This window comes from Cnephaeus nilssonii, assembly GCF_951640355.1.
Source record: "Cnephaeus nilssonii genome assembly, chromosome: 16".
Classification (NCBI taxonomy): Eukaryota; Metazoa; Chordata; class Mammalia; order Chiroptera; family Vespertilionidae; genus Cnephaeus; species Cnephaeus nilssonii.
Window position 1 is genome coordinate 26,405,090 of NC_137087.1, and position 26,083 is coordinate 26,431,172.

At 42.9% G+C, this 26,083-nt stretch overlaps 1 protein-coding gene across 1 annotated transcript; it reads right to left on the minus strand.

Moving 5' to 3' along the window:
• Positions 1 to 753: 753 nt before the first annotated feature.
• ZNF365 (zinc finger protein 365) lies at positions 754 to 24,448 on the minus strand. Its single transcript, XM_079792932.1, has 6 exons — positions 24,242 to 24,448; positions 21,490 to 22,245; positions 9,201 to 9,381; positions 4,498 to 4,535; positions 3,253 to 3,518; positions 754 to 2,456 (listed from the first exon to the last, which is right to left on the minus strand). The coding sequence occupies exons 2-5, from the start codon at positions 22,230 to 22,232 to the stop codon at positions 3,257 to 3,259; spliced, it is 1,224 nt and encodes a 407-aa protein (XP_079649058.1). The 5' UTR covers positions 22,233 to 22,245; positions 24,242 to 24,448; the 3' UTR covers positions 754 to 2,456; positions 3,253 to 3,256.
• Between the last annotated feature and the right edge of the window lie 1,635 nt (positions 24,449 to 26,083).

Consider the following 26,083-nt stretch of genomic DNA (forward strand, 5'->3'; position numbering starts at 1 on the left):
TTTCTAATGTTCAGAGATAATCAAGAATGTCACAGTTATCTCTCAAGAATATTATGACCTGGTGAAGCCATTAACTTTAATATAAGTAAGTACTTATTGAGAACAGACTGAGGCCATCTCCCTAATAGTTCTAATAGCTCCTGAACAAATGGAGTCTCCTAAATTTTCCCAGTTCCATGGTTCTTAAAAGACCAATGGTTGAGTAATTCTACCAGTGACATATTTCTTTATGTTATCTGTCCTGGTTACTTTCTGGGCCTTGCAATGACTAGGATGTATAACATATATAGGTTGGGATGTATACTGTGAAATCTGTTTGTGATTTTTTGCTAAGATTTGACAAGTTTAAAAATACAGTGTAGGAAAATTACTTGTAGTTATGAAGAAAGATGGGAGAAAAGTGCCAAATGAGCTTGTAATGAGGATTTCTCAGTGTGAACATATGTAAAAAGAACTTTGAGATATAGACATTATAATAAACAAAAACGATCAAGCTAAGTTCTTAAGAAAGCTTAAAGATACAAGATCCTGCTGATTATATGTACAATAAACAGCTTATTCCACTTTGTTCCCTGTTAATGGATCAGCATACTTGGCTCCCCAGAAACATTTCAGACAAAACACATTAGTCAGAAATATAGCTTTTTATTATAATATTTCATAATCTAAAAACTTCCTTTTTAATTCTTGGAAGAGAATATTACAACTTCCAGACAACTAACCGACCCTGTAAAATACTGGAAAATGGTGTCTAAGAAATCTGAATTTTGTAGTTAAGAATCTGTAACCTAGTTTGGGGGTGGGGGTGAGGGAGGAAGAATGGAAGAACAGTTCAAGTACAGATTTTTTTTTTCATTACAAAACAAATTAGATCCATTTTTTCAGTTTAACCTTGAACATGTTTCCCCAGAAACTTTGGTTTTTCTTCCAAAGAGAAACTCTAAGGTTGGCTTCCCATGTGGACAAAAAAAAAGTTTTTTTTAAATAAGACCCAAGTGAGACCTGGCACACGGCTCAGGCCATGGCATGTAAGTGGGATACCCTTCGGAGTGAGCCAGCTTCCATGTACCATAGCAAAGTTATGTGTCTAATGCATTTCTTGTGTGAGGGTCAGACTTTTGTTGAAATTAAAAAAAAATTGTTTGTAATATAATAAATCTTAAAATCATTTGTCTTGTGGAATGTACATAGAGTAGATATGACATTATGGTGCTTTCTGGAGATCACTGGGTACCACAGTCAAAGAGAGCTGTCTGCCTTCTAGCATGTTAAATGGACTTTGAAAATGCTGTTTTCACTAAATAAAATTAGAAATAAAGTCTGGTTATACCACCTTTAAAAACAAGCTGTGTTACGGGGACAATTAGCATGCAATACAACCAACAAGTCAATTTTTTAGTATGTAAAAGGCTAAAGTGAATCATGGTATAAATACCAATAATAAATAATCTTGGGGAAGATTAATTCTCCAAATTAATCATATAATATTACAATTTTTACAATGTTAGCCAGAACAGTGATATTCACAGCAATGTTTTCTTCCACTTGATAGTTGCCTATACACCACATGAATTGCCCACACCCATGAGTCAAAAGTCAAAGCCAAGATTCAAAATTCAACATTTTCACTGTAACAGGTTAAAAATGTTTATATAATGATAAGTTACACTTTTCAACTTACTGTCATTTTAAGTAATTGCTTAATTACCTATTTTTAATGCACTGCTAATCTGATGCTTATTGTAATAACAACCATAATTCTACTAATATTAATTAGGTTACAGTTTTAATTTTTAAAATGAGAGAATTCAATGTACATAAACTAACATACATAGTTTAAAAACCACCCATCACAAACACATACCTTTTCCGTGAGTACTTAAAAATAAATTAATATACTTGACATATATATTTTATATGTTATATATATATATATATATATATGTATATATTTGTGGACATAATTATTCTTACTTCTGGAAGGATGTCAGCACTTGTAAACTCTGCAGGAGATCTAACGATAACACTAAGTTTAAAAAACATGAAAATTCATTCTTGAAGAAATCATAAAGCAGGAGGTTCTTAACAGATGGGGCTTTTGGAAATAAAGGCCATTTTAGGGCGGGAGAGGAGGACAGTCTCAGATTCCAGATCCCACGTGTACTGTTTATTTCAGAAGCTACTTTAGAAAGCAGTGCACAATGACACTTCAGATAGCCGGCTGAAAGGTAAGATCATAAATTTTCATCCCGAAAGGGCACAAAAGCAGCAGGAGGTGGACAAGGTGGGCCAGCAAGGAGAAAGCCATGCCTGCAGCTCGCAGAGAGGCCGTGGACATTGCCAGGGGAAGGTCTTGGGAAAGAGCTTGTGTCTCCAGGATGGCTCACAGCGCACTGCACGTGCAATCCGTTGACGTCCGACCATTCAGACCCTGAGCCCGTGATGTGTTTTATGTCCTGCAACCACAGCAATAGAGACAGCTGTTAAGATAGAGGCTGGACCATGGTCTTAGGGTGCAGAACACCCAGCCAAAGAAGACAGCAGCGGTGCACGGAAGTCTGAACAAACGTGCATCCGGGGAGACAAAAAACCTGAATCTAATACTAGTAAACAAGCTGGAAAACAGTCCATCCAAATTTGAACTGAAGTTGAATAGATGAGTCCCTGTAGCAACCCAAACGCCGACGTCCTGATTAATCAGAATACGCTGGGGAACAGGAATTTGTATTTTGGAGGCTTTCAAAGTAATTGAGGGGAAGGTTAAAAACAAACAAAATAATTTTTTTCACTGCTATTAAGAAAATTTATATTCCCGTTCCTCATCTCACAATTTTGAGCAGTGGATACAGATGAATCGTTTTCAGCACCTGACATCTTGTGTGGCCTTGGGTCCGAGCATTAATCAGCACTGCATAGAACGCCAGATGCAGAAAGAACTGAAGACTGGGCGAACTATTTTAGAAGATGGAGCTTTGTGTTACTAAACTTTTGGGAAAGACTGCTTCCTTTTTAAAAATTATTTCTGTAATTTGCCTCTTGCTTCTACAAGAAGCCTGTAATAAAATTCTGGTTCCCCGAGATGCCCGTTTGTTAAATTCTGACTAATCCACTTGCTTATAAGAACAGGAAGTAAAGGTGTTAGCCCTTTGCTTTCCCATTGTGTCTTACTATGGGGTGTGTCTAAAAGGACATTATTGTTGGCCCCTAGAGCAACATTCCCCAAAGCCCAGGAGGACGGTCCTGGCCACCCACCCTTTTAGATGATGTTCACGAGCGCTGTTGGCTTTTTCTTGGCCATTTTGGGCCTGATGTTGCCTTTCCGACTTAATCCCAGAGGCTCCCCTTTCTTCAGCGGTCTGCAGAGTTCTCGTGGGGTGTCGGCCTGGTCGTGAATGGACTTAGCAGGCTGCATGCTGGCCCTCTCCTCCTTGGCTTTTTTCAGGTAGCTCCTTCCCTTTGGATGAAAATGAGTCTTGAGATCGGGGTGGTTACACGCTGAATGTGGGTGTCCTCGGCTTCTACAGATGGTCGGGTGGGAGGAGGGAGATGAGCAGAAAGATTTTTTTAAAACCTTAAAAGAATGAAAGCTACCTATAGCACAATCACCTGCACGCTAGAGCAGTGATAATGCTGCCAGTAAAACAAATGACATATATTGGTATTTTTCTTCCAAAAATTCTGGTGACCTTCATGAAGGGAACTCATGAATTTGCATTCTCAGTGACATATTGATAGTCCTATTTATCATGACAAAAACTGAGGAACAGAAATTTAAATGACTAGCCAGGATAATATATACAGTTGGTCTACACAGAAGGTGGGAGCAGAATCCATATCTCATGAATCTTTAAGTAACTACTAGGGGACTCAGACAAATCTGTAGTACAGTTATTTTAAAGTATGTGATTCATGGTATAAGTGCATATATATAATACAGCACACTTACTTCATTAATAGTATTATAGAGCTATTATGACTAAACTATAGCTTAATAAGAGAAAATTATACTATATAACACCATATAAATACTCCTATAGTACTATCGTACTGCCATAGACTACTAGACAACCAGCATAGCTAAAAGTCACATAAGCCCTGGCTGGTGTGCTCAGTGGTTAGAGTGTCGACCCCTGCACCAGAGAGTCCTGGATTTGATTCCTGGGCAAGGGCATGTGCCTGGGTTGCAGGTTTGCTTCCTGGCCATGGTCAGGGCATGTGCAAAAGGCAACCAATTAATGTGTCTCTCTCATATTGATGTATCTCTCCCGCCGCCCCCATTCTCTCTAAAAATCAATGGAAAAAAATATCTTTAGGTGAGGAGTACCAAAAAAATAAAAAAGTAAATAAAAAATAAAAGTCACACTCACATTTTGGAAAGTTAAATACATAAGCTAGTGAATTTTTACCTGAGACCCTCAAATCCATTTATATTATAAAATGCAACAGGAAAACATGCAAACATTATCATATGGCCAAAGTATAAAAATATATACATACAGGCATTTGGGTTTCCTATTTGAAGTGCTATCTGTAAGCTAAAGGAAAACAAATAAGAAAAAACATTACTTAACGTGAAGATTGAATCTGGTTTATAAAATCTTGCTTAGATTTTAAAGAAACGGTATTCCCACTAAGGAACCAGGAACTACGGGCAGCACTGCCCATGGCGCCCTCCACCACAGCAGCGCGCAGGCACCTCTCACGCTCTGCCTCCGCTCACTCAGGGATCCTCTCCGGCTCCCTGTTCTGAGATTTCCAAGAAGCCAATATCAGTCCCCCAACAGAGCAACATTTGAAGAAACATGTTTTTAAAAATTGGAATGATGTACCATTATTTCTTGATTGGTTCAGACTGCATTTGCAGCTAATTTACTACAGCTGTGGTTGGTCACAGTGTATCAACTAAGGGGGAAATTGGCATAAAATGTTTATTGCCTAAAATACGTAATTTCTAAAATGAGAGCATATGAAGACCAACAACTCCATGATTGTCCCTGAGGCCATCTATCATTGAAATTATTTTCCACTCCCATTAAAATATCTTCATGCGCCTTCGTGGCCAAGCTAGGAATATCATTTTCAGAATAAATTGATAATTATCATTTTGTGATCCAGATGTCACCATCCATTTTACAGGCCAACCCAGTGTATCCCAAACCTTCTGTTGCTGATCTCCGTCACTAAAGAAGTGGTAGGAAGACAAGCAGAAGATGAGAATGACAAAGAAAATGTAGGGCCCAATGTGGCCAAGACACGTGCCCCCTGCTAGACTAAACCTGAGAAGTGAGGCTTGGCATAGATTCTTCTGTCTGCAGCTTGAGCTGTAGTCAGGGGCAAATCAGAAAGAAGTTTTCTTAATTTTTGAGGGTCATGTCCCCAAGAAGGTTGCCTTTTGACAATCAAAGTCAGCCTTATTGTTGACCCTGTTCACAATGGCTGGCTTTGGCATGAGGTTAGTAAATATGAACAGAAAAAGGCACCTTCCTTGCAAGAGGGTTGTAAGAGTATGTAACATACAAAGAAGGTGGGCCAGATGGCTCCAAAAAAATAATTTTTCACTTTACTGTATGGATGTATACATATAGTTTGTAATGTATTGCTTATATGTATACACAAGACCCTTTGGGATTTTATGAGAGAGAGAGAGAGAGAGGAAGAGAATGAATATGTATGTATATGCTTATATGCTTCCCTTTCTGGAGAAAAGGCCAACAGTGTTTTCAAATGTTCAAAGGAGTCCCTGACTTCCAAAACATTTTAAGAACCACAATCTCAGCATTTATGGATGTAACTAATGGACCCTGCTGGGACCTCAGGAAATAGGAATAATTTACTGTGCATTACAGAAAAGGAAATGCAGAAATAAAGATAGGTAAAGATGAGCCATAACCTCACATATGGTATCATAAATTGTGCATGTCTAAACATCACACACTGGGTAAAATACTCACCATGCAACAAACACAATTAACCCGCAAAACAACCCTAAGAGGTAAGCCTTATAATCCCCATTTTTCAGATATAGAAACTAAGGCAGAAAAGTTAAGTAGCTGGTTAAAGCCTCAATGCTTTACCAGTGTTAGGACTGAACTTCAAACCCAAGTCTTCACTCTGCATGGCCTCCCTAAAAAGTGTGTGTTTGTATACATAAGTATACAAGCAAGGAAATGTAGACAGAAAAAGTTAAGTGGAACCCATGGCTGGATCAGAATTTCTCCTGTGATCCTACAGATTATGAGGTTTGGGGTGAAGGTGGGACCGGTTATCACACACTGTGGACTTTCATATGCTCTCCTCCCCGTGAACACAAGAGGCCACTGTTCCTTAGAGGCCCTAGAGCCTCAGGCAGCCCTGCACACTCAATTGCTCAGACCAAAACCTCAGATTCATTCTTGATTCCTCTTTTCCTCACCCGATAAATCTAATCCTTCAGCAAGGCCAACTGATGTTATCCATTCTACTCCCAGAACACATTCTATACCCATCACTTCTCTTTACCTCCACTCTATCCAAACTGCCACCTCCTCTCCCCTGCCACACCACAACAGCCTTCCAACACATCTCTCCTTCTTGCACTCCTCCATTCAATTCCCCAGAGAGCACCAGACTTTCCGCTAAAACCCAAGCTACCTCCAACTTCAAACCTGTCAATGGCTTCCCTCTGTGCTCTGGAATAGACCCAAACTCCTTACGGGACCTACAAGCCCCGGCACGAACTGGATCCTTCCCAACTCTCTGACTTCATCTCCTACCATTCAAATGTACCAAGTTTGTTCCCTCCTAAGGTAATTCCTATTCCCTTGCCTAGAACATTCCACTTGCGTATTTTCAGGGCTGGCTCCTTGTTATTCAGGCCACAGTACAAAACTGCCTCCTCAGCAAGGCTTTTCCTGAAAGGGTTTCACTGCAGTAGACATCTTAAACGTGTCATCTTACTTTTTTCTTGATCAGTAGTTATCGCTTTCAAAATGATCTTCGTTATTTGCTTACTTGCTCATTGTGAGCCCTTCCTCACTGAGAGCAGGGACCTCTTCCATCTCCTTCACAGCAGTTTCCTCAGCACTCAGTAAGCGCTGCTGCAGCCCCCATAAACAAGTGTTCAATGAATTACTGCTAGTCCTAATTTAGCAGCCTGCAGGAAATAAATGCAACACTTAAAATAAGATTATCCAAGCTGTTTCATGACCTTCTGTGTGAGCAGTTCTGTCCGCGGTTTTGGCAGATGGGATACTGGGTCACTTTGTGTCTAATTCGACAGCATTTTTCAGAGCATAAAGACAAAATATCTGAGTAAGCATAGTACACTTTTAGAAACCAGCCAGGTGAAAAAGAACAAAAATGCTCAAGGGGATTAAGGGAAAGAAACAGATGCCGAAACATTATTTTAGAAAAGGCACTAAATGTGAGGGGGGCGGGGGAGGAGGTTTTTCTAGAGCACAAAAGAATCTTAGAGCTAGAAGACACCTTAGAAAGAATTAATTTATACACCAACTTAGAAATGTCACTGCTATCTGGAGGTGGTAATGAGAAATAGAGGAAGGAGTGGAGGAAGAGAACTGGGGTGGATGGAAGAGGAGATAAAGAGGATCAACACTGTGTTCTATGTGTAGCCTTAGCTGACATGGAGAGAGCCAGGCCAGGCTGGGCATGGTATTCCCAGCTGTTCTGAAAGAAGTGGCTGATGAGTGGGGGGAGTAGGTCAGAATGTTCTGCTGATCCTGGGGTACACTGGGGCCAGGAGCTCTCCTCGGTGGGTGGGCCTGAGGCTCCAGAAGCCTGGCCTCTCGATGCTCTGGACCTTCACTAAGCTGGGCCAGAGGATAATAAAGACATGCTCCAAAGCTTCTCCTGCTAAAAGCACCCAAGTTCCTCTGTGTCTCTAGAGCTATAGATACCCTGGGAGGCCAGACTCAGCCCTTTCATTACATCAAAGACATGGCTCCTAATTTCACAGGTGAGTGTATATCATGATGATGAAGTAGACTAAGTAAAAAGGAGACATGTCCCAGGGTCTGCAGATTGTCTCATAATGTGGTACGTTATGGTTCAAAGCAGAGTTAGGGGATTCCACATGAGCACAGGGGAGCCTACATCTGCTAAATCCTTTCATAAATCAAACACCTCATGCTTGGTCTTCTCAGAGAGATATACACTCCCTACACTAGTCAGAGTTCACCTCCCAACAGCCCGATCGTGCTCTACTCACAAGCAGCTCCCACATCCAAATTCCCTGTTTTACTCTGAGCTGCGCTTTATTTGAATTATTCAAGTCTTCCCTTGGTAAATCAAGTCTGATGAAGGCAGATGATGTCACTCATATTTGGGACACAGAGGGCATGGACATAAATATTCATTAATTTCCTATCATGTTTCTTTATATGTATATATGCATGTGCATATGTTTATATGCGTGTATATGTATATATGTTGGGTATACATGCACAGATACATGTAATTTTATATATACACATCTGACTACAGAGCAGAGGTGCTGTTCAACTGTTGGTCACATGGTACAGCATGACAAGAAATAATGACTGGCTACTTCTTATAAAAGGTGTTCAATTTTCAAGCTGGAAAAATAAACTGAGCAGAGGAAGTGGGCACAGAAATATAAATAACAGAGAGAACTAATGGGCTTCCTTGCTTCCTCCTGGCCTTCCACTGTTTTCTTTCTAATATCCTCCTGGCTTAGCATAGTAGAATTTTAACATTTCTTAGCTCTGGGTTACATAAAAGCCTGCAGACTGAAAATATTCACGCTACACTTCAATTTTAGAATTCCTCACCACCAAAGTCAGGTGATGAGCAGAGAATTTAAGAGGCCAAAAGATCTTATAGAGCATCTAGTCTAACTGCTTCATTTTTACAGAAGAATTAAAAGCCCAGGAAGACAAACTATCTCTTGGGAGGGTCTCTTATTCTACAAGTATAAAAAACATTTCTACCAATTCAGCTTGGCATGGAGTTGGAGGGTGAAGAACTGGAGGCCGTGCATCAGAATTAAGCTTACTTCCGGGTGCCTGGGGTTCACCTGTATCACTTCCATAACACAGGCATGGCCGGGCAGTACTCTCAAATGATGTGTAGAGAATCCCTATAAGTCACTCCCCAGCTCCCTCTTCCTCTGTCCTTAACCGGATCTCACCAAACCTAGGACCTCACACTCTGGCTGGACCTGCAGGACTTATCACACTTACCACATGCTCGCTGATGCCCCGGCAGAAGCCTGAGGCCTGCTGGCTCTGATAGTACTCCAACTGCTTTTCCGCCAGTTCCACCCGCTGCAACAGATTCTCAATAAAGTCCTGGAGCCGAGCTTTCCCTTGAACCTCCTTCTCAGCTGCTGCTTCAAGGAAATGGTTGAATGTTACAACTTCTCTGCAAGGAAAAGTGAAAAAACATGAAACGGAGAAATGAGATAGGAATTCATTCCTTCAACACATTTTATTGAGTGTCTACACTGTCAGGTACTGCGCTAGGCTGGATGGCCACAGCAATGACAAAAGAGCTAAGATTCCATTTTAGTGTTTACATTTAGAGATTACAATTTTAGTAGCAGAGAGTCACTATAAAATATACCAAAAGAAGAAAAATGTCAGGTGTGATAAGTGCTAAGGAGAAAGCTGAAACTGGATGCAAGAAGGCAGAGAGTGACAGAAGAAGGGAAGGGGTGAGTGATATTTAGAAAGCAAAAGTCAGGGATGACCTTTTGGACAGGATAACATTTGAGCAGACACCTGGGAAGAGTTCAGGGGGAAGTGCAGATGGGTCTATGATATAGCAAAGAGGCCTGGGTGGTGGGAGCAAAGTGGGGCAAGGAGAGGTTGGTGGGAGCAAACAGCCAGGCAGGGCCTCACAGATCACTGTGATGATTCCAATTTTATTATAAATGAGATGGGAAACCACTGGACACTTTTGAGAAAAGATCTGACATATATTTTAAAAGGGGAGAAAATACTACAGGGAGGGAAGGTATGAAAGCAAGAGGCCGTGCTGAATGCAAGTGTCTAAAATGAGTCATCTTGTCCAACAGTAGATGTTTGAGCTAAGAATTAAACAGCCCAAGAAATGCTATCTTGAAGTCAATCCAGGGTCCACTAGGAAAGCTATTTTAGTTGGTGTAGGAGAAGAATTGTGCATGTTGCCCTTCCCTAAAAAGTAGCACAAAATACCCCAAACAATACTCTTTTATCTTCATAATTCCTTGTGGATTCACAAATCCAGAAAAAAATTATTATTTTATTACTATTTTATATTTTATTTTTATTGCTAATGTAAGTATGAAAGTAACATTTTGGAAGCCATCTCTGGAGTACCTCTATGCATGTGTGTATGCATGAGCACATTTACATACACACACACACACACATACACACATGCTCTCTCTTGGTGCTTAGCCTGTTTCTCATGTCATGTTCCAGGTAATCAACACTACCAACAGGTGTGTAGTACCACAGTTCTCCTCAGCCGATTTGCCGCTCTTAATAAGAAATCATGAAGATCCTTTCAGCCATCTCCTCTTTATGTTCTGCCACTCCCACTGGGGATAATGAATTCCATAATGTTAATACCTGTTGGATGTAGTATTTTCTTTTGTGTCTTCAATATCTCTCTCAGCCTTCGAGGAATGACCCCTCATTTTTCTGGCCATGCTCAACTTATACAGCAGCAAGATTTTTTAAAAAATATTTTTTATTGATTTTTTTTACAGAGAGGAAGGGAGAGAGATAGAGAGTTAGAAACATCGATGAGAGAGAAACATCGATCAGCTGCCTCCTGCACAACCCTACTGGGGATTTGCCCGCAACCAAGGTACATGCCCTTGACCAGAATCTAACCTGGGACCCTTCAGTCCACAGGCCAATGCTTTATCCACTGAGCCAAACCAGTTAGGGCCAGCAGCAAGATTTTAAACAATATCTAGCCCCCTCCAGCCTCTTTAATTTTAGATAAATGAATCCTATTGTTAAAATCTAACCTCATGCAGTTGTTCTAGAGCAGGGATGGGGAACCTCTTTTTTCCTGCTGAGGACCATTTGGATATTTACAACATAATTTGTGGGCCATACGAAGTTATCAACTTAAAAATTAGACTGTTATGTTGGGTTAAACATTTAATTAACTCACCACAATGCCTTGGCAGGGCCGGACCAAATGATTTTGAGGGCCTTATATGGCCCGTGGGCCAGACGTTCCCCATCCCTGTTCTAGAGAATCCATTAAATTCATTGCCTACTTTGCATCTGTTCAACCTCCACTTGATCTTTATGTTCCACTGAGCTCCCTAATTTCTCACGAGTAGAAACTTCAGGGAAGGCCAGCTCAGGAGTCACAGTTTCACAGAAAGTCTTTGCAGGGAGCTGGCCGTGGCTTCCAGCTCTTTGCTGTCTGACTAGTCGGTGAGCTGCTTTTGTAATTAGTCACGATTTTTCTCTCACAAATGTATTATGTCACACTTGGCCATACTGAGACTTCCTATGAAGTCAAGTGTCTCTGCAAAACCTTGGGAATGATATATTTATAAAAATAGAAAAGCGACTGGTTGTCAAAAATGATTCACTGGAAGAATTGCTCATTATACCAGCCACCATTTTTCTATTTTCCTACCAGGGATCAAACATAAACCCCAATCCCATAATAATTCCATTATCTTTTAGTAGTCAAGAAATAGTCACCCATGAGAAATAAAGAGTCCTTTTGGAAAAGAGTTTTCTTTCATCATCAAGTTTCAAGTTTATTTCCAGATGTTCCCGTAAGAGCCCTGAATAGAAGATGTGGGCTTTCCAAGCTGCTCAGGCCATGGACACAAGCCAATTTTCAAGCTCCACTGTCATTGGGCTTTGATCTGCCTCCTAGGTGAGTCATGAACCTTAACTAGCAGCGAATAGTGGAGGGTCCGTCTGAGTGCTACATTCCTGGCTCCAACTTATGGTTGAGACCCTTTGGAGAGAGTATCTTCACATCTCAAAAGCACCACTGAAAGCACAGCTCAAGAAATGGCTCCTACGTCCTCTTCCCAATAGTAAGGTTTTAATTGATTCAGCGTCAGACCGATTGCAGAGATTTCCTGGGTGCAATTTAGGTTGTTAACTGAATCATGAAACAGTCTCCAAATGGTACTTGTGGGAAAAACAACCAAAAACCCATAAAGCCTCCTCCACCAAAAACACAGAAAAAACAGCCACTGTGTTTTTTCAATTCATTTTGGTTTATAATGATGACCATATTTATCTCATGATAGAAACATTTCACACTTATTATAGGATATATGAAAGCTGACCTATTTGGAAGATCTAACTGAGCAAAGGCTGAATCAGCTTCATTCTCTGCTCTAAGCCCCTCACTCAATACAACACATGACACATAATAATCAATAAATGCTTGTTGTAATGAATATTTAAAAAGGACAAGGAGGAAAACAAACCAACCAAACAAAAACACTCATAATCCCATCACCCAGAGGTAACTACTGTCACCATTTTTTCTAGTCTTCTTTTTCTCTCTGCATATTTACTATTCTTGGACTCTCTGTACTGTTTAAAATATAAGACAGCAATAGTTGACAGGTTAATCCCACAGGATTAACATCTCAAAATCAAGAAAACAAATCTGAATGCGTTACAGTTTATGACTGTGGCTGTGTTTTTAAATCATGTAATGTCTTGCTGCTGGTTCCATATAAAACTTTTACGAATTAACGTTAATGCTCCTAGCTGTTCGTGGAGTGGTATGTCATGTTGGAGAAGAGAAGCATCTTTTCCTAACTTTCCCCTCATCCAATTATCTTGTGCCCTGAAGCCGAGAAGTTAATACCCTTTGTATTTGTCAACCAACTTGGCACCAATGCTAACCTAATTTCAGTTTATGGATGTTTCACATCAACTTAGAGAGAGAGAGAGAGAGAGAGAGAGAGAGAGAGAGAGAGAGAGTTAAAACAAGCCTGATTATTTAATTTTAAAAGAGAAGTTCCCCAAGACAGGGGCTGGAGAAATCCATCCTACTGAGATTGCGTTTGGGTACCCAGATTAATGAAAACAGTAACAAAGCCCATGACTGACTGCGGAGCGGCAAGTGTACACAACTTTGGATCCCCTTTCACATCCCGCTCAGTCCGGATGAACAATGTCCAGAAACACCTCTCATTTCCCCAAGGATCTGGGGAATTTCCTGAATGGAAAAGAAAGAATTGAACTACATTGCATTTGTAACCTCTTCAATAATTATACTCCAAAGAGTAAAATACCCACTCGCTGGATTTCAATGCAAGGGAGAACAAACTACTCATTGATATGATTTCAGATTCCACGATGCAATTAACTTTCAAGAAACTACCAACTGTTGAATTTTGGCATCGTATCAAAGCAGAATACCAACTATTCTCTGAAAATGGTATTAAAATACCTCTCCATTTTCCTACTTCATATCTGTGTGAGACTGGGTTTCCTTCATCCACTTCAAACAAAATAACAAATTTGCCACAGATTAAATGCTGAACAACTGAAAAGGTCCAGCTGCCTTCTCTGAAGCCAGGCATTAAAAATATTTGCAAAATGTATAAACAATGCACTTCTTTCTCTGAACTGTTTTGAGGAAAATTGTCATTTTTCATAGAAATGTGTTATTTATGTTAGCAAGAATAAATTTCTTATTGCTATTTGTAAATGAATTAATAAGTGATTTTCAAATTTCTGTTTTAATTTCTAATAGAGTAAATGTCAACAGATAAACTCACACATGCAAAAGCTTTTTGGGGTCCTCGGATATTTTTTTAGGAGTGTAAGAGGAAGTGAGGCCACAAAATTTGCGAACTGCCTCTTTCTGTGTACCAGAGCTATCCAGAACCTCAGAACTTTGAGGAGAGTGGGCAACATGGGCTTAAACACAAGTAAGATGAAGCCACAATCCATACATTTAATTATTCCATTACTCAGTCACTCAACAAACATTTATTGAATGCTACCTGGTACTGGGCTTCGTGCTGGGGCACTCATGAACCCATGGTTATATTCATGAAGCTTACTGTCTGACCCAGGGACCAGCCACCTGTTTCTGTAAAGGGCCAGGGAGTAAATGTTTCAGTAAATGTTTCTGCAGGGCCTATGGGCTCCATCACACTCCTCAACTCTGCTTAGCGCAACAGAGCATGGCTGTGTAACAATACAATGTATTTTTAAAATTATTTTACTTTACAGACACTGAAATTGGAATTTCCTATAATTTTCATATATCATGAATAATTATTTTTCTTTTTAATTTTTCAACAATTTAAAAATGCGAAAGCCATTCTTAGCTCATGGGCTCCACAAAAACACGTAGCAGGCCGGGTGTGGCCGATAGTGTAGTGGAGGAGCAGACCTTAAAAGCAACAAGTACTAAAACAAATATGTAATTACAGAGCTGAGCTGAATGTGACTGGAGGAAAAGAATCATATGATGCTATCAGACAGAAGAGTAGAAAGACGTGTGTGGTTTTATGTTTGGTTCTCAACCCTGTGATTCGGAATACAGTGTGAAGGCTGTTAGGCCAGATGAGAAGATCAGGGCGAACCTGGGGGAAACTCAATCAGGGTGTGGGCATAGCCAGCTTTGGGGAAATGAACGAATCCCAGGCTACTTCCAGCCCCCTCTTTGACTTCTTATTTATTTTTTTTAAAGATTAAGTATGATTAAATCCAAGGTTTTAAGTGTTAAGTTTAAGTGAGACACATGCTTCCTTAAAGCAATAGTTGATACTAAAGGGAAAAAAAAGAACACCAGTATAGTATAAGAAACTGTCCTAAAGTTCATTGCTTTGCCAAATGACTTGCAGATCTCGAAATCTGACAGTATCCTGAGATTTATAGACATTCAGAAACAAACACAGCATACAGAAGCACTGAGTGAAAAAGTCCTTTCAGTGCAATCAAAGCTGTATTTAGAACAAATATTTGTCACTCATGCGTTCATTCATGGATATTATTTCATTTCAACCACCTCACTTACTTCTTCTGAGGTAGGTTAAATGCAGGTTCACTCAGAAAAGTCAAAGGCTATATTATACAAAGTACATACTGTCATGTGAACAACACATTCTAGAAGCAGGCATAGAGACAGACGGAAATGCACATGAATGCTGGTCTTCATTTTGATTTTACATAGGCAATGCACTACTCATTGTTAATGAGGGTCAACACACCCATCCTATCACATATTGTAATCTACTCTAAATAAACCCCTTATTACGTCTATTCCCTATGTTTCCAGCTTTTATGGCCATCCTATAGGCTTATGTTCCTTGGGCCTCATTAATGTGCACCACATAGCTCTCTGCTCCAGTATCAGTGAACTCCATTCAGCCAGAGCCTTCCTTTTGCACACGCTGTTCCTCCAGCAGGGTCCCTACACCTGCCTTTTCCAAGCGTCCACTATTTTTAAAATATGTTTTTATTGATTTTAGAGAGAGAAAGTGAGAGGGAGGGAGAGAGAGAGAAACATTGATGTGAGAGAGAAACATCCATTGGTTGCCTCCTATATTCACCCAAACCAGGGATCAAAACCACAACCTGGGCATGTGCCCCAACCTTTGGGTGCGCAGTAGGATGCTCAACCAATTGAGCCACACCTGCCAGGGCCAAGCTCCCACTCTCAATGATCCCTCCAGTCTCAGGGCTTTCCTGTGGGGAATGGCTCAGTGTGGGTTAGGTTACCTGCCGTGTTCTCCTGAAGAATCTTGCACCCTATCTCAGTACACACTGCAGAGGACTAGTGCCATTGACCCCATTTCATTGTAAAATTGGCGAGTAAACCTGCCTGCTCCTTTAACTGTGAGCCCAGCACACTGTAGGGTCTCAACAAGTTTCTGCTGAATGCATAAAATGTGCAGCTACATCTCCAGTTGAAAATCTCGAACTGATTAAAAAGATCCTTAAGTTTCTTTTTACCTTTTTCCAGACAAGTACTGGGGCATAAAACAAATAAGTAACCTATATTACAGGTACCTCCTACAGGAATGTAGGTGGGATCTAAAATGGATGCCTTTCTTCTATTCTTAAACAACACTTTAATATCAGCTTCTCCTCCCAAAGGCAAAGCTCTACCAAGTTATTTAAATTTCATTTTGCATTACTGACTTATGAACCTCTTCAGAGGTATGTGAAAGGGTAAAAAATACCTCTGGTTAAAAATAGTCTAGCCATTGATCACAGAGCACTTCAGACAGACCGTGATGCCAGTCACAGTACAAATCCCAAAGTCAGACTCCACCACCTCCGAGCACCAGGAACCTGGCTGCAAACTCGGGGCTCGGGGTCAGCTCCTGTACACCCCAAAGGTTCCATGGGGTGGACTCTGCACCTACCCACACACCTGGGGCCGTAACATCCTTTGCCTTACCTTTCGTTTTGGCTTCTTTAAATAAACGAAGAAGTATAAATTTCTCATTAAGTATTTAAAACTAGTGAGAAAGTAAAATTATTTTTATTCGTTCTAAGTAGATCAACACTTACAGTCTAGGTCCCTCAGGCCAAAAACCTGTCAGGTAGGGTTGGGGGAGAGGAGGGAGAGTGTGTGTGTGAGAGAGAAAGAAAAATAGACAAATTTGTTGGGTCTCTAAATTATACCATGGGACATCCCTCACTGCAATCAAAGGGTGATGGCACATGCTGAGGGCATGCCTGACATTGGTTTTTTGTACAATAGTTTATAAGTCTGCATGGAACAGAGCCTGGAAAGAGAGGACCCCCCATTTATGTAAACGCATTAAAATGTGGAACGAACCGATCCCTCCCTGTCCAAATGAACTCTCCATCTGACATGATTATCCTTGGCCTGCTTCCTAGCTCTGGAGACAAGTTGCTTACTCACTGCTTTGGCTCATCAAAAATGGGAAAGACATAATTAAGTGGCAAGAGGGTTTAGTTGTGCAAAGCAAGTTTCCAAATCAAACTTGCCTTTTAAAGGCCAGTGCTCCCCAGCCAGCTTTGGATAGAAACCCAAATGGACATGACCTGGGTCAGGCTACCCCCATCCATCTCTTTTATCATACCCCTGATGACCTTTGTACTGTCTATTTTACCTTCTGGCCTCTCCCTGCCATGAAAGCAGGACCTGGACTCATTTGCTTTACCACTTGCCTTACCAGATCCTAGAACAGCGCCTGGCACTTAGCACACACTCAATAAAGATTTGTCTTGTGCTGACTCCAGTCTGGGAAACAGGGGAAATGATGTAGGAAGAAGGGAAAAGATTACATTCTAGCTCACAAGGGATCAGGATGGAAATTAAGAGGTGGAATTACGAAGAGACCCCTCACCGCAATCAAAGGCTGGAGGCACGCGCTCCCCCCTGGCTGGGCATGGACGTGCAGAGCGTCAAGTTAAGAGCCTTTGTTGGAAGTTAGAAGCCCTGGGCTGGTGTTCCAGAAGCTTAATATCATAACCAGACTTAATGACACGACCATTTCCCAATTTCCCAACACCTATGATGCCAGCTGACATTTGCTTTAATCACATCAGAAAAATAAATGATGTCACCCTGGCAGCCCTCTCAAAATAGAAAAGGAGCGAATCCATTCCAAAATGGGCCCGGTTCAGTATTACTTAAGTCTTGACGCTTTGGGCAAATACCACATTTTCAAAAGTCTGGCTGAGACATAGTGAATTAACAGAAAAAGCACTCAGCAGAGAGACAGGGAGTTTGGGTTCCAGGTTCAGCTTTGATACTAAATTTTTGTCCTTGGGTGAGTCATAACACTTCTCTGGGCCTTCCTTTCCCCGTCTGTAAAATGAGGGTGTTATCCTAAAGGAGACCGGGGTACCTTCCAGTACTAAAATTACACAGTCCCCTCAGGGGTCATCTCTAACCTCCCTGCTATTCTCCAATGTCACTGTCCTCTGGTTACCACGCAAATTCTGCCCTTTGTCCTCACTCCTTCAGTGTGGACTCTTAAATAGAAAAATCTGTCCTCTAATTTTTTTATCAACTTGAAACCAATACTTGTATTTAAGTACTTGCTCAATGCCCTGGGATTGAACATGGGCATGGTCATGGATATATTGATTCTTCCTATGAAGAGTATAAGCTCCTTAGGGAAAAACACCAAGAAGTTTATGTTCCCCACACGCTCCTAGCATAGTGGTAGGCACATCCCAGGTGGTCAGGCGGGACTTTCCAACCATCCCAGCAGAAGAGGGATTGATGTTATTACACGGATGTTCTCCAAACCCCAGGTGACCAGCTGGGCCAGGAATCAGCTACTACCCACAGCCACCCATTCTTGTTAAAGGATACCTTCCTGCAAGGTTGGCCAGGATTGATTTACCTGATTACGGACAGCGCTACCCTACAGCCCTGAATACTCTTGAATAAGTAAATACCTGTTCCCAAAGGACTTTTAAAATTGCACAGACTTTGTGAAGACAATGAGAAATTTCTTTTTTGGATTTGCTCTCCAGAAACATAGAGATACCTCTCTATAAGGGTACAATAAGACTCACTGGCACAGAAGTACAAAATATTGCCAATTCAAACAATCTCCTCTGTTACAAAGCATATATATATATATATGTATTTACCTTCTACAATCTGAGGTCATTCCGGCTAAAGATGGTCTCAGGGCAAAATCGGCCCTCAGAGTCCTTTATTTCAGTTTAAAGAAAGAATTTTAAAGTTGAGCGGAAAATCCATAGGCAAGAGAAACTCAAATAAATATTAAATACTAGATGTTTGCTTTTTAAAAACACACACACACACACACACACACAAATCTACCACGTGTGTCTCAAAGGGTCTCTGGAGTGAAAGTCAGTTTTGAGTGGTACTGTAACAACCCTACCTTCTCCCACATATGGGCCGTGAGAGCTCATCTGGAGGGGATTCGCAGGGGGGCACAGTTCCTGGTAGGCTCCCTGGCCAAGCAGTTCCCATATCTGAAAGGTCACCTCTTTGGTGGAAGGCTCAGCTCTGTGAGGACGGGGTAAGGAGGGAAGGGGCATGGCCCAGCCCAGCCAGGCAGATCTAGTCAAATCCACCCGGTTTCAATGGTGTGGCCGATGGGCAGCTGGCTCGTGCGGCATCCCCATTTCAGAGGGTTGGGGGTGGAAGAGGCAGGGGGGCTGGACACTGTGGACACTGAGGGCAAGGGCCATAGTCGATCTCTCAAACCAAGGGCTCCACTGTCCGTCCTGGACAAGACTCTCTCTGTCCTTTTTTATGTGCAGAAAGGATGATTATTTGAGGCTCGAATACAGAAACTGATAGAACAGGCCAAATGAAGGCTTAAGAAAACGAAGACTTTGTTATTTTATGTTTACAAGTTTAAGGCAATTTCATTGTATTTTCATTTAAAGTGGTTACTTTGATCACACTGCTTTTTTTTCCTTCTGGTAGTCCAAAAAAATTTCATACTAAAAATCAACTTTACCCTCATATATATTCACAAAAATGTGAACAAAGATATATGTACAAGGACGTTAACAGAGGCACTATTTTTAATACTAAAAAAAAAAAGGAACAAAACCATGCATTCATCCATAGCAGACTGATTAAATCAGCCATGATGCATCCATACCATGGAATACTACCCAGTAATCAAGAGGAATGACATAATTGTTTAGTGCATAAAAGATGCCTACAATATACTGTGTTAAAACAAAAACAAACTCCACACACAAGTAGCAGGATAACATGTGTCATGATTCCCTTTGGAAAAACACAGTAGCTCTATGTATAAAGTATATATGGTTTGGGGGTAGGTATGCTTGGAGAGGAGGGAGGACTTTTAACACATGCAATTCTACATGTTAATTTTCTCACAAGTATGTATTAGTTTTCCAATTGGTTTTCAGGTAACAGCATTGGATTAACCATAACACATTATCATTATTGATCCATGCATGGCCCACTTTTACTAAAGCTAGTTTAACCAGTTCTATTTAATAATAAAGAATCATCCCTGAACCCACCACCAAAGTAAAAGTTAGATCCTTGACCATAACCTCTCATCAAACTGTCTTCCACCACCCCAAGTCCCATATCCATTATTCCTTATAGATTTAATGACTAAAATACAACAAATAAATAAATGCAAAAAATTAATTTGCTTACCTTTTAAAATTCACTGCTCTTGAATCAAACAGAAATATCACAAAATTTAATTCTGAGCTTTTCTCAGCACACAGGGGAACCCCATATGCTATTTTTCCAGTTGTGTAATGTTAGTCACCCAGGTGGCCATAACGGGTCAAGGCACTAACTTCCCACCAGGAAACACCAGAATCCAAGAGAAAGCGATTTTTCATTAGATATCATTTCCCTAAGATCAAAGTAAATCAGGGGCTGATTCAATCCCGCCCTCGCTGCGTATTTGGAAAATGTCTAGTTGAGCCGAGCAGGCTTTCCCTCTAGGTAGCATGTAAGCATTTAGCGGCAGTGAATGGCGATCTCTTTAATATTCAGGGCTTCTTAGCCTCTTACCAAATGGAGGAAGCTTTAATTACTCCATTTTAAGGGACACCACATAAAGAAGAGTGCCACGGGGCAGACAAAGTATGAAATGAAGTCAGTCTCTATAACGGAACTCAATTTAGAAACCTTCCTTCCAGCGTGTTGTAGTTTATCAATTTTTATGTCCTTTCATTCTATCAATGTCAGTACTCCATTTATAGCTAAATCCAACATGCTGCTTTAGGGAAATACACGGCATTGTTACGTATGCTTTTTTTAGTTTGTATTGAATCCATAACACGGATAAGGAAATGCTTTTCTAAGTACGACGACTTTTAAAGTATTAGCTTATCGGAACACCTATAACTTGTGAAAACCAGTGTCAACTCCTTGCAAGCAGCATGCGTGACTCACTCTAGTGTGACATAACATTTTACAAAAAGAAAACTCTCCAACTTAAATCACAGAAGCCCAGCAATATCACCGGTTCCTCTGGGTTTCCTAATGTCTGCTTCTTCCAAATAAAAAAAATGTAATTGGATGGATTCTCAGCAATCAACCGACATTTAATTACGGTAAGGCGGAAAATCCAAAATGGCAAGGAAGCCAAAAGCATTTGTATTTAGAGCATACTTGACACTTGGATGAGACAGCATCTCATGTTCTTGACTTTATCACATGGAGACTGTCAAGAAGGAAGGCTCCCCAGCCCATCTTTCTGCCCGCCCAGTCAACTCCCCCGCTCACCAGGGAGTGTGGGAAACAGGCCCCACCACAGAAACAAGACACCTCTCCTTAAAAACATGATCTGTATTTCACAGTTTCCAAGGTGAGGAAAAAAAAAAAGGTATTTTGACTTTCAGGTTGCTGGGTTGCTGACCATCCCCAGGGAGGGTAAATAATATTAAAAGCCTTGGGCCCCCCCACATTCAACTACATCAAGGAGAAATGCAGCCCAGGTACCACCTGCAAGGAATAGCGCCAAACCTTGCTTAACACTGGCTGGTGATCTGGGGGTGGGTGCCCAGAGCAAAAGGGTGAGCATCCTGTCCCAGCGCCACTTACTCTTCTTTCCTGAGAAGCTCCTCCTCCGATTCTGTCAGGCGTTGCCTCAGCCCCGCGATCATCTCCACAGCCACGTCCACCTGTCTATTCAGGGCCCGCTCTCGTCTCTGAACTTCCCGCTTTTTCTGAGTCAGCTGGACAAAAGCGGCCCGGACTTCCAACAGTTCTGCAGTCTTCTGGGCCAGCTCTTTGGTGAGTTTGTCGATCCTCTTCTCGATGGTCCTGTCCACGGCCTCGACCATCCGATTGAATTTTTCTCGGACGTGGGCCTCGAAAGCAGCTTTGGTGTCGGAGGTGGGGAGTCCGGGACCGGCCCTCGGCCCATCCAGCGAGTCGGCACAGAGGTCCACTGCGGTGTAGGTCTGCACGTAGGACACGGGCCTCTCGGCCACCACCTCGCATGGCTTCCTGTCCCTGCAGTGTTCGTGTGCAATGCTGTACAAGTTAACATAGCTGGGCTTCTGCTTCACCACGCTGCCGCAGCTCTGCAATTTCCCCAGTTTCAGGGGTTCCGAGGAAGTGACTAGATCTGTGTCTTTGAGGGATGGGAAGAGGCTGCATTTCGTCAGGAGGGTTCTTTCCTGGTAGCTGTGACTGAATTCCAGATGGGCCTTTAACGATGACAAGCTTCTAAATCTGGTATGGTCTCCGCACCTCGGGCAGCGGAATGGCAAGCACACAGCAACATTCTCAAAGGACTCCTGCCAGGGGTATCTGCTTTCCTCAAAGGCCTTCTGTTGCATTACTCTGAAAGTCCTGGGCAGAGGAAAACAAAACAGGGAGTTACCCTGTCTGTTTGCAAAATGCTACTGAAGTGACTGTTGTTGCTCATCTCCTTGGAGGCAGAGGTTTTGGTTTCAAATAACCTTTGCATATAACCCTATATAATAAAAGCCTAATATGCAAAACGGCGGAACAACTGGTTGGCAGCAGGTGGGAGAGTGGGGGTGGGTGGGGCCGGCGAGCGGGTGGTGCCAGGCCAGCTAAGGCAGGTGCCAGTGGGCAGAGGGAGGTGACGGCGGTTGGGGGGCAGCAGTGTGACCAGTAGAGGGGCAATGGGGGTGCAGGGCCAGCCGCTCACCCACCAGAGCTGTCCCCCGATCTGCCCACTGGTCGCCTCCCACAGAGGGAGGCCAGACTGCAGCTTAGGGCCCCCCCCCCCCCCCCCGAGGGCTCCTGGACTGCAAGAGGGCACAGGCTGGGCTGAGGGACCCCCCCGAGTGCATGAATTTTTGTGCACCGGGCCTCTAGTATCTTATAAAATTAAAACCTATAATCCTTGGGCCAAATTCACTCATTGGGCCAAATGAGTCACATCCACTCATTTCTGTATCATCTACCGCTGCTTTTGCACAGTGACCGGCAACGCCAAAAATACGTACTACCTGGACTTGACAGAAAAAGTATGCCAACCCCTGGCTAGGATGAAAAGGGCGGGTAACATTCCCTTTTTGCAGATGAGAAAACTGGAGCAAGGAGGTAAAGTAATTAATTCAAGGCCAGATGGAAAATGGCAGATCCAGAAGTGGATTCAAATTTCCTGAATTTAGTACATTAACTGCAAAATCATGCCCTGCTGTACTAACAGCCTGATAAGCACAAATAGAAAAAGTGAGGAAAAGTCAGCCTGCATTGTCAAAGCCAATCCCCCAAGAATTGGAAAGCTATCACTCAAACGAGGTACTGTGGCACTGAGCACACAATCAGCTGAAAATGGTTCAACCTGCGATTTTTGCCCTTAATTTTGTCCGTTAATTATTGCTGTGATGACATAAAGCAAAGTGTTCCCATAAGGACAGTGGCCCTCCATACGCAATTTACTAAAATTTGGGAACCCGAAGCGTCAAGTACTTTTTGATCTAAGTGGGGCCATGGCCAAGACTTTATTAAAATAGGATGTTCTGGATGGATTTGTCTTGTCTCTGATCCTATTTTGAGGCTCTACCTCTAGACATTAAAGACAACCACTAGAGATGGCCCATGTTTGAACCAGGTAGGCATCTTTAAATAGCTGCATGTTCTTAGTTCCTTGTAGGAATTTCTTATCTGAGCCCTAGCAACAGATGACTGCCAGCAACCTAATTCTGCAAGCAGCACAGTATCTATTTCCTCCAGGAATGATTTCTACTTAAACATAGGAAGCATGGGCCCCCCAAAGAGGAAGTTCAGCTAAGGGTCTAGGCTGAAAAGTGTTGTTCCTGGGCCCCCAGCCTCTTCAGAAGCAGAGGTGCAGAGTTGCAAATGGTCCCCAGACAGGGGAACCTCTTCCTGTGCTACACTGGCTGTTTAACCACCAGTTTTCTGGGATGGGATGCAAATGCTGGCCAAATGTGCCGGCGAGAGGTGAAGGAAGGGGAAGTCAGGATGCTAGAGGGCAATGGGAAAAGGGTGGCATCCTGCAGGGGAAATGGGTAATCATGCACTCCGGGACTATGCAAGCTTTCAAGGGCCCAGCGGAAATCCCCGTCCACGGGGTGAGCAGAAAAGCCCTAATTTCCTCTGCCTAAAGCGGGCAGGCAAGGACCCAGCCAGCCTCCGGGGTCCCGGCCCTCCCTGTGCCCGCCTCCCAGCAGGCCAGCCCCCCGGTGTCAAAGTGGATCCGTGAGCACACGAGTTCCTGCAGGTGGGGTGGAGAAGCCCAACTCCCGGCCACGGTGCGGGGACTGGGACCTCCTTCCCAGCCCGGCCGGCCCCCTCCGCCGCGCCCCCTGGGCCGGGCCGCAGGCGCAGATGCTCCGCCACCACCACTTACCCGACTTGTTGCTGCAGCTGCAGCCGCTGCTGCTGCTGCTGCTGCTGCTGCCGCTGCGGCCGGTGCTGCTGCGGGAGCGGGGCGGTTTTCAGCAGAGCCGTAAATCAGCGGAGCCGGGCCCGCTCCCACCCGCGCGCACCCGGGCGCCGGCACCAGCCGCGTCCAGGGCGGAGCGTGGCGCGGGCCGGCGGGAGCGACGCGCGTGGCTGCGGGGGACCCCGCGCGCGGAGAGCCGACGCTCCTGGAGCGCCGCGGTCGCGCGGTGACACCCCCGCTCTGCCCAGCGGCTGGGAGCGCCGTCTCCCCTCCCCCCAACCCCCGTGGAGCCGGCTTGGACCCAGTTTTCCGCGGGGAGAGACCCCGAGATCGCTCCCCCGAGAGGGAGGGAGGAAAGCGTGCCGGCCTCCGCGGCGCTGCGCTTTCTCCAGGCCCTGGCAAGCTTTCTGCACTTGACAGTGATCGGGGAGCGGGAGAGTGTGGATGAGAAAGAAGCAGGGCTGGGCATCCTTTTCGAAAACCTGCCGGCCGGAAGGTCTGGGTATTTATATTAGGACCACTTCATCCTAAGCAACAGGGAGAGGATGTCCCAAAATAACTCACCTAGGGAGTCTATTCTAGCCTTCCTAGCCGAGTGTCCTCGCGCTAAGCCAGCCGGCAGAACCAAATCTAGTCAAGTGTAATGGGTTGTGTATAAATAAAGCAACAAGACCCCCCAGCCTCACCCCTACCCGAGGGACATGCCCCTCCTTTCACAGAGGCTAAGATTTATCCTAAAGAGGCTTCTTCCCTCCTGAAGGACCCTAATGACTCAGCTTTTTCTTTTTTTAAAAAATCTATTTTGGGATATTTCTAATCTAAACTCTTGAAATAGGAAACCGGTATGAAAGTTATTGTTGGGTTTTCTTGTCAAATTGAGAGATTATTCATCTGGAGACAGTTATTTAAATGCATCTTAACTCCTCAGGGTGTTTCTGATCTCACTATTACATTTCAACACTGATTTTTTTTAAAACAATTTAATCATCACATTAATGTAATTAAGAGGCCACGCTCTGGAGTCTGCCTTGATTTAAACCCTAGTTGGAGGATTCAAATCCTGGCTCTAGGACCTGCATCAAATTCCTGGGACTCCTCCTCTATGAAAAGGAGATAAATTAGGACCAACCTCTTAATAGGGTGCTGGGGTTAAAGCACTCTCTGACCCAGACATACACTGAGTAAATAAGCTATCATTTTCATTTCCGTTTTTATTATTAATGTTATTATCACAAGAAAGTGGCCTACACACATAAGAAAAAAACAGAAAGGACCAGGGGAGCTAACGTACTCATTTCCACATAAAGCAAAGATTGTATTTCATTGAATTTATCTCATGACTCTCAAAAATATGTTCATTCCAAAAAATCAATGTATTCAGTAAGAAAATTTTGCATGTGCAAGACACATGTAGTGGAGGGACAGGTCATCTAGCTCATCTAGCCCATGTAGGGGGAATACAGGGTAAGCCACTCTCCGGGGCTGCCTTGCATCTGCCTGCCTTCGGGCAAAGTGCGCCAAAAGTACGCTCTGGAGAGGAGAAACCTGGGGTTCAGGCTGCTCCCATTTCTCAGGTGAAATTGTCACTTTCTCTGGTCCTTGACTTCATCTCTTGTGTAAATAAAAGGATGTGGATTTTCAAAGGCCCTTTCTCACCCTAAAAGTATAAAGAATATGTATTATCAAACCATTATGGGGTTATTCTGTACAGGGTCTAGAGCTGAGCATTGTGGGAGATTCAACTTTGATCGACAGGCATTTGGGACCTTACAATTACACTAGTTCTCAAATTCCAGAATCTCCCAC

Excerpts from the sequence above, each read along its gene's own strand:
- ZNF365 (XM_079792932.1), bottom strand. The coding sequence starts at position 22,232 with ATGCAACAGAAGGCCTTTGAGGAAAGCAGATACCCCTGGCAGGAGTCC. Across the intron at positions 4,536-9,200 it reads GGGGCATCAGCGAGCATGTG|CTTACAGATAGCACTTCAAA; the intron begins GTAAGTGTGATA and ends GTTTTCCTTTAG. Across the intron at positions 3,519-4,497 it reads AATAGGAAACCCAAATGCCT|AAGCCGAGGACACCCACATT; the intron begins GTATGTATATAT and ends GACCATCTGTAG.